General features: G+C 38.0%; 1 protein-coding gene across 1 annotated transcript in view; it reads right to left on the bottom strand.

Annotated features, from left to right (window-relative positions):
* Window positions 1-5,810: 5,810 nt before the first annotated feature.
* BCL11B (BCL11 transcription factor B) overlaps window positions 5,811-9,773 on the bottom strand; it is a 161,215-nt gene continuing 157,252 nt past the window's right edge. The window contains exon 4 of the mRNA XM_085626431.1: window positions 5,811-9,723. Within this exon, the coding sequence (XP_085482557.1) occupies window positions 9,680-9,723 (44 nt within the window). The 3' untranslated portion in view covers window positions 5,811-9,679. The remainder of the gene's footprint in view (window positions 9,724-9,773) is intronic.

Genomic DNA, 9,773 nt, shown 5'->3' with positions numbered 1-9,773 from the left:
ACATTAAGTTACTAGTAGTTGAAGCAAGTGTGACAGAAAAAAGATATTCACAGATCCAGTGCAAATGATAAATTTAGAAATGGAGGAAAGTGTGTACTCCTTAAGATGAGATCAAGTGTGAAGCACCACTTTCAAATACATGGCCTCGTCATGAATGAAGGTGAGAGTTTCTTTTCACTATTTCATCTTGGATGGGCCCCATATCTGTTCCTTAATCCATGATTTTATTCTATAGAATGAAGGAAATACCTGCAAAGTGGGTCTGCTCTTTCTTCAGAATGCTATAGCCAGTCGCCCATTCACCAGAGGGATTTCAGCAACTCAAGATCAAAATGCTCGCCTAAATCGGGGTGGCCTTCCGATGCTGATTTCTGCTGCCTGTGACAGACAGGGCAGTTGTGAACAGCAAAACAAGCCAAACCTTTCTAAGCCCTGGGAAAAAAAACACACCAGCACATCAAGGCCATAGTTATATATTTTTCAGGAGAAACATAACTTTGGGACTTTGTTATTGAAAAACTAAATAAATTCCAAGTGGATCATGATAACAGCAACCCAAATGTCATTGCATTTCAACTGAAAGTGCTCCTTTTATGTCCGTGCAAGAGATTTCAGCCAAAAGATCGCACCAGAGTGGGTGGAGTCTCATATAACAGAGTGGGCTGTGACAAAGATGGCCAAGGTGAGGCATTTCCACACCAGCAATTTGGCGACTTACACCCCCAACTTGTAAGAAGGTGTACAGGGGTGACACTTGGGCAACTTGTACAGTGAGCCTGCTAGACCCATGAGGGACAAACAGGCCTTCCTATCAGAACAGGTTGATTGTTCGCTTTAACACTGCAGCTGGCAAAGAGATCAATGAGCCGAAGCAGAAGATATTCATTGTGGCTAGCCACAACCCGTGTCTTGCGCTCAGGGTCAATGAGCATGAGATATAGAGGAACAGTGCCATATCAGGCTGTGCATTTTTCTCCTGTATGGATACTTCCTTCCGAGGAATTGTAAAGGGCCATGCCACCGCCAAAAATGCATTTCAGTAGAGCAAGAGACCTGGGTCACCTCAGCCCTCCAAGACTGTTCATTACAGCAGAAAAGGAATATAGCTTATCTTTGACTTAGCGAGGCAAGGCACAACGGGATGCACAGGAACCTAATAAATAAAGGCAACTGGCCTCAATAACTACCTTACTTAAGTTAGTTCAGGATCCACTGGTAAACCCTAACAGCAATCAATTTAGTAAGACCCCTTGCTCGATAAATATTCTACAGGGTGTTCATTTAGTGAGCATCTTTAGGCAGTCACCCCTGTGAGTAAAAGTAGGTGTCCTTGGGTAAATTAAGGATTCTGAAGTAGATGACACCTCTGCAGACTCCCCTTTGTCAGGCGAAGGAATCTCCTGCATGAATTCAAACCAAATAAAAGACACCAGGGTTTGCAGAAGCCATTCTGTTTCCCATATTGCAGACCCATTCCCCTAGTTGTTCAGGAAACTCCAGTGGCAACAGCTAGGAAGCCATTCTTAAGCCAGACAAGGGTTTGTGTAAATCACACTATCAAATGATGGTGTTCTCCGGCTGGAGTACAGTAATAGAGCGTGTCACAGAGAAGATAAAAACAAGGGACAGAAGCCATACATTGTTAATATCTCTAGGAGGCACTGAAGTGGACACTCTGAATTACCATTTTATCCAGAGCACAGGCCATAGTACAAAGACCTACATGAACAGGGAGCTCCCAAGTTTACCATGTGGCTGTCCCATCCTAAGTAGACAATGAAGTGGTCAACCTGATTACAATGTACAACTGAAGACATTGTAATAATAGGAAGGAACGTGTCTGTTTCACTGCAAAGAGTAGACCAGGCTTTGTTTCAAGGTCCTGGTGCCAGTTAAGAGACTGCAGATATTTGCCCAGAAAGGGTCCCCCTGGATCTTCCCATTATTTGTTTCTGATGACAGATGAAACAATGCACTCCTCCAACAGCTGTTTACATGTCCGTTCACTCGGTTCAAGATGCCCCCTCAATGATATCTGAAACAGTGTACCTGGAAAAAGAGTGACAACTGGCTTGACTGAGCATGATAACACCCAAATAAAAAAGTGTGGCACAGCCTGTGGAAAAAAGGTTGGGACATGAAGTGTATATGTTATGGGAGTATCCATGCGCTCTAGACAAAGGATTCACATTATGCACTTACATTGCTACACTTACTATGAGAGTCAGTGTGATGGCCATGTTTGGTGGACATGTTGACAGTGTATCCTTTTGGTCTATGTGTCCTTCTCTAGGACATGCCTTCATCCTTGACCTCACCTGGTGAACAAAAATAATTAATTTCGCTCTATTGAATGTTATGTCTGGTAGGATTAGCCAGAAGCCTCTATTCCAATAACCCTCTAGGTTCGATGACGTTAGCCCCAAAACGGTCACAGAGTGGCAAACTCTCCTTTTCTCTTAGACTCCAGGCTCAACTTGAGCAACTCAGTAGTCTAATGAAGAGGAACCCCCAGCAGTCCCCACAATTCTGATAGGTGCAGAAGCAGACTGAGATGTGGGGAATAACATCCAAGATCCAGCATGAGAGCTGAGAAGTGGTAGCGTCAACAGCAGATTAGTTTGCTTAAACTAGTTGTTTGACACTGGACAACTTAGAGTCGTACCTTTGAATGTAAAACATTCTCTTGTGAAGTCTTCAGGCATTTTTCCCTGCCCAATAACTTTTTGTGACAGCTTGTACAGTATGGTCCCAGCACTGGCGTCCACTTGATTCAGTTTCGACATAGTTGTTGGGCAGTGACAGTCACCATATAACAACTTCTAGCTTGCAAATGCCCTAATTTGGGAATCGTTTATTAACCAGGTGTAGGATAGTCAAGCTGGTATTTTATAGAATTATCCTTGCTTTTATAATGTTTTACCTTTGCTCTTGTCTTTGAAGTGTGAACTCCAGAGGTAATACGTCCTTCTTCGTTGTATGTAATTTCACAGAAAAGCAATTTTATGGAATACCATTACTGAGAAACTGTTTAATGGAGATTTTCAGGATGAATGGCAATTACCTTTCCAGGGAAACCAATTCATAGAATGTCTGTTTGGTCAGAATTGGATTTTGAATTATAATTTTTTAAGTGTAAATGCAATGGTTGCCAGTCTCACTTATGGAAACAGTTTTGCCGGAAATATTTGTCAGTGCTTAACTTCAGGGGACAGTATTTCATCTTTATATTTTTTACATTGTCAAATAATTACTTCAGATGCATTTAATTCACTGACCCATCACCACCTGTAAACACCATCCTGCGGTGACCCCTCAAAACCCCTAACCACCAACATTCCCTGCCCCCTAAGACCACTCACCACACCTACACTAAACTCATCCCTGAAGCCTAAAAGTCATTTCTAGCTCAAATATTGACCATCTTTGAACCATAAAATCACCCACTACCCCTAACTCCACCCATTCCTGAACCCTAAAAAACCCTTTCTATGCCTAAATCCCACCCATCCCATAAAACACCTCAGCACAACCAAACTCCACCCATCCTTGAACCCAAGAAAAGCCCTTAAACACCAGCCAACCCTGACCTATAAGAACTCATCATCACTCTAAACTACTCCTCAGTGAACCCTAAGAACCCTGTTCTAGATTTAAACTCCACCCATCCCTGAATCCTTAAAATTCCTCACCACCCTAAACTCCACCCCATCCTGAACCCGAAAAACTCTTTTCTACCCCAGCCGCTACCCATAATTGAACCTTAAAAACTCTCACCGGCACAAAACTCCTTCCATCCAGGAATCCTAAAACCTCTCAACACTCTTACACTCCACCCATCCCTGAAACCTAAAGACACCTTACACACCTAAACATCACTCATCTGTGGACCCAAAAGTCCCTCACCGCCCTACACTCTACCCATCTCTGAATCCGAAAACCCCCTTTCTACGCCCAAATGCCAATTATTCCTGACCCCTAATAACTCATCACCCTAAACATTACCCATCCCTGAACTCAAAACCCCCCTCACCCGAGTTTAAAGTAGTATTTGATTTTTCCTTAAAATAACCTATCCCTTAAAATGTTTCCTTTCATTTTCTATTTTTGTGTATTTCCTTAAAATTGGTTTTCCATGAATTGGTTTCCTCCAATGTGGTTTCTCAGTTTTCGTTTTCCATTAATTCACATACATCAGTCCTTCTTGCTGGTGGCCTTGCCCATAAACTGTTTATCTGTGAAGTCAATATTGCTCCATGCTCCAGGTAAGTCTGTTTTCCGCAGAATTTGAAATGTACCTTTACGGCTCATAATATGTCAAATAAATGTAGCATTACACATTTTCGCACAACTGTTGTAGAAAAAAGAAACACAATTTTTATAGCAGTTTTTATTTCACATTACCTTAGGAAGTTCATTTGCAAGAAGCTATAAGTTGTGTTTCATCTCTAATCATTGTCACATTTTTTTCTTCATTATATAATGCATGTTTAATATTGTTAACTATCTACTTTGATTATGGAAATTGCAGGAGTCTACTGAATATTCCCAATTTTGCATTTTTCCATTGCATTTATTTTCATGATTACAAATGTTTGTATGTTTTTGATAGTGCAATAACAATGATTTGGTAGCACTATTACGAAGCTATTTACAGGTCAACTTTCAGAACTCCATGTGGGGTTGTGAGAGATCAGCGTGTGCGATCCCACTACTAACCTACAATAATAATTAAAGTTTCCATTCTAGGTAACCTGTGGTACACAAGTTTTTTACATTATGTTGGCCTTTTTTTTATTCATTTGCTACATTGTTCTTGCTATGGTGATTTGATGTGGACTGTCAAGATGTGGTTGTCGCATTTACCATCACTTACCAGTGTGTCTTCACATTTCTGTCTTAGGAGCTGCTCGGCTGACATGTACTGCAACAAATACTCGAACTAGTAATGTACATACGCTTCAGCTGGACCTACAACCATCATCAGCCATCACAGATGATGAATGTCTGATCTACTAAGGACAGACTATGGCACCCTCAATGTATAAAGGCCTGTGTGGGGAAAATTATTTGCTTGACAGATTTTGGCCACTAGGAACGCTGCAGCATTATTTCTTTAAGAGTGTGAGTTTTCCATTCACCCCACTGAAATATTTGTGGGGAAATTGAAGGGGGAGCGTCTTTTTGTGTGATGTGATTGTTTTTACCTCCGTTCAAAGCGCACATAAACACCTTCATTAGATATCACTGATGTTCCTGACAAACTGATAAGATTCCAAGTTACTTTTCACTGGATAACATATCTGACTGAGGACATGAGGGTTATGCCCGAAGTGCTGTGTTAATTGACAAGTTACATTTCTTGCATTGGGCTGTCCCTTATCACATTTGGAAAATGTGCTTCGGTTGGTACAAGTGGGTTTTGTTAATTACATTCCTTTATAAATGTTGTAGGAATGTTGCAATGTGTACTTATTACAATTTCCAAGTGCCCCAAAAAGGTTGTATCTTCTGCATTAACTAGCTATCCAACATGTTGGACTTTTCTTTAAGCCTTTTGAAATCTTGCAAGCTAAAATGAAATATACATGTTGTTCTCCATGTAGTGTCCATGCATTAGGTGTCAACAACCTTCTGTTCTGCTTGGTGGTGTTTATTTATTCAGCTATTGGATGCAAACAACTCACACAAAGAGGAGTTGAACTTAAAATCTTCTAAGCTTCTCATCACATCTACGCCCAGGGTGCGCATCGATTTTAGCTCTGTTCGCATTTAGGAAGAAACACATGAAAGACAAGAACTGGAGATTGTCAAGTTAAATGTCCAATTTATTTTTTATAACTTGAAACTGGAACAAACTTTGTTTTGAACGAGCGTACAAATGAAATGGTAGACACATGCTGAACTCAACATTGTGACAATAAGGGAAAGAAAGAGGCCAAAATCTTGTACAGAGAATAAAAGGAACAATAAATATTTCACTAAGCCATATTGAAATGACCTCAGGCCATTTCAATGTTTTTTATCCATAATAAAAAAGTGCTCGCGTTTTCAATTTAAACAGAGCACAAATACCAAGCAATAATAAATAGTTCCAAACTTGTAGTAAAAGACAAAACCTCCAAGTAAACAACAAAAGCTCATACAATAATAGAAAAGGTAATAAAAATATTTTGCCTTGCCAGTACAAATGCAAACAACTTAAGTGATGTGACTTTGCTTTGCAGTTCTAAAATACGAAGAGCACCATAAAAAATGAGGTTGTATGAGATAAAACAAAATCTTGGACTGTCATTTTGTTTTTTTATCAGGGCTGGGATGAAATGCTCAATTTGACCTATTACTTACAAGGGACTCAATGTTTAAAAAACTCTTATAAATAATGAATTCCACATTTTTTTGTGGTGGTTAAATAAATTAAAAAAATGAAAACGTTTTGTTATGGAGAGCAATAATGGGCTGAGTTATTGTGCTTATGGCCTAGTAAAGCAAGTTCTATTTTAGAAGAGAAAATCCTTATTTACAATAATTTATGTAGAAACAAAATCCCTGTGCTTGTTTCTGATTTACAGTGGTTTGTTAAAGTTAGGTGAGTTGAAGACTACCCTGCTGCTGGTGTTATTGGTTGACAGTGAACACCATGATAGTGCATACTAAAATATGAAGTTAAGATTGTAATGCTGAAGTGGGCATCTTTAATACCCAAAAAGTAGCAAGTTCACACAGTGTATGAGGAATTCTTAGCTTCTATCCTGGTCAGTAAAAAGTGTGACGTTTCATCTTTAAGCAGCTACAGAATACTGTAGCACATTTTTACTACAACAAAAACTGTTCCTGTGCCTTTTATTTACTTGCTTTTTAGTGACCGTGATTTTGTCTTTAGATATGCTAAGAAATCATTTTTGAAAGCTTACAGACCAAAGAATCTCACATTTCATCTCAGCCCTCAAACATTCAGGAGTAAATGGAATGTAAAATTGGGAGAAGTGGGACAGCAGCAAAGCAACTAAGAAATGAACAGGCGAGACCTGTACTTAGAATAGGTCCTGTTGTGACGGGAATGGAAGAGAGGCTGCAACTGGACCACTAGAATTTAACTTAAATCGAAGTAGAATGGTTTAAACAGCAGGTCACTACACCTTCATCAAGTAGATGCACAAAAACTGATTGTAAATCATAGAAAGGGGCCTTTCGATTAGGGATTAGATTATTACGTGCAAAAGATGAAAGCTGCCTAATCTCATCTTGTAATTTTCAGGAGATCCCCATCTATTTACTGCAAAGAGCATTGATGGAATGTTGCTTTAAACACGTGCTATTTATTTATTTTTTACAAAACTGAATTCCCCTTAAAATGAATTGCAATTACCAAGCAGCCTGATGTGGCTGTACCTGGGAAACCCTTGATGCAAGGTCCAGGCAGCATATAAGATTATTAGAGCCCTGTTGGAACAGCACTTTCTGTAGGCCAATTCTGACAAAAAATATATACAACTAAAATTATCTGTGAACAAAAAAAATTACTTAATCTGTTCTGCTGCTTTTACACAAAGGTCATCAAACAACCCTTGTTTCCTGTACAGTCGGACTCAACATACAAATTTTTTTATTTTGTTTTAATTTTTTTAATATTTTATCCTGCCAAATTAAAAAAAAATATATTATGGCAGCCGGTTTGTTTTTTTCTCCAAATTTACTAACAAAAAAGGAACATTGAATCCCTTTAAAAGGACAAGCTTACAGTTAAAAAATTACAAGCTCCAGTAAAAATACAGCAAGTGCCTACATTATATGAACCAACCAATAACGATATCCATTCCAGAAAAAAGGGGAAGAGGAAACGAAGTGAAAAATAAGTACAGGTCAGGAATGTGATTTTTTTCTGCAAAGCAATAACAATATTAAGCACTTTTTTCCTACGTACTTTTTCTACATGGTGTAGCAATCACCGCTGAATCCCCATATACAAGTTTCTATACATTTTAGAAATAAAAATTCAACACCCAAGGCAGGAAAAATTGACTAAAACTCAGACTTTACAGTTACAGTGACAAGAACAAATTTTATAGACCCACCATTTAAATTTTACTGCAACATTTTCAAGGAAAAGATTTTTTTCTGTTTTTGTAAAATGCCCAGGCATTCTCCATTATTACAAATACTGGTCCACTTTTACAGTAATCAAGAAATTTTAATATATATAATATATACTAAAACCCCGTCACCAAAGGAAAAAACAATATATATATACATGGCCATTATGGCATTTTAAAACCTATTAAGCAAACTTTGAAAAAAAATTATCGCTCAAACACACATACACACAATTTCTTTTACCCTTGTATGTATTCAATACTGTAAACGTATCTTAAGACAGAGTGCACTAATTTAACTTTAAAAAATTTGCTGTTGTTCCTGAATTGTTTTAGTTTCCATACAACGATAACAACTCGTAACTTGTGTCATTACAGTTTCAATTCAGCAGTAAATAATTTCCATTCCATTTTCTAAGCAGCGTTGTCCTGAAAAATAAAAAGGCTGAGAATAATTCAGCTAATGGACGTCCGAAGTTGTGCTGGGTTTACATCTTCATTAGATTGGCTCTTATGGCATTTTCATGTCCACTGTCTTCAACCAGGAATTTGTTTAAGTAAATGTGGATTGTTTTAAAAAAATGTACTTTTCTTGTTTTACTATTTTTAAATGTCTTTTTTGTTTCACAAAAAATGTTTTGCATTTGTCTCAAGAGACTCAAATAGGAAGATCAGTTTTCAAGGCACTCACATCAAATTGAATGGCAGTAGAGAAACTGTCCAATATATTACGTTTTATTTTATAGTGCCAGTATTGTGAATGCCATGCTTAGCAACACCGGCACTGAATCTCAGCGGTTCCCTTATAGTTTAAGCCCAACGTTGGGCCATAGATTATACTATGGTGTAATTTCTTGTTTAGAAGCCATTCAAACTCAAACAAAAGTTTTAAAGTGCGGGTCAACATAATTAAAATCTCTAACCTTTATCATCCACTGTTCTTGCTAGTCCTAATAGCTAAATAACAAAAATGGGAAAAGTAGAGCAAATGCACTATATGTCTGCTATAATACATAGCTCAAAAACAGTTAACATTACTGGAGTTTGTGATTAGCTTGTCTTCTTACAATAACATTATTGTGCATTACTTGAGATAACCGGCTATAATTCTGATTAAACACCAAACCACCCAATAAGCATCTTTAATATTCGATTAGATGCTACTGTGTATTTACCTCACTAACACGATCAAGGACAGTAGCAGTGCACTTGTAAAATAATCAATATGCACAAGTATGCTAAACTGCTTTTTTCGTGTTACAAAAGCGGACTTTCGTTCTTCAGGGCCCATCTTAGATATCCCCCCAAAGAGGTCTCACAACCAGATATTCTGATGTTATTTTGCGACAAGTGACAAAATGATTACATCTTGATGTATATCACTTACACCAGGGTGAATATCTGCTCATAATGCACAATAAGTATGCTATTGCCAGGTTTACTGTAGCTGCCTTCAATCAATACCATCTCCTATTTAAGTACGTGTCCATGTTGAAATTTGCAGAGAAAAAGGCCTCTTATCATTAGTGACATCAACAGTGCTACATATCAGTTCCAATTACGAAAGAAAGTTAAGTGCTACAATTTCAAAGATTGTTATCCGCTGTACAATTTTTTTCTGATCTCCATGCTTTAAAGGAAAAAAAAAGAGAAAAGAAAAGTTACTTAAGTTTTGGCTTC

The sequence above is a fragment of the Triturus cristatus genome, chromosome 9 (assembly GCF_964204655.1).
Source record: "Triturus cristatus chromosome 9, aTriCri1.1, whole genome shotgun sequence".
Lineage (NCBI taxonomy): Eukaryota > Metazoa > Chordata > Amphibia > Caudata > Salamandridae > Triturus > Triturus cristatus.
This window is presented reverse-complemented; position numbering and strand designations above follow the sequence as displayed.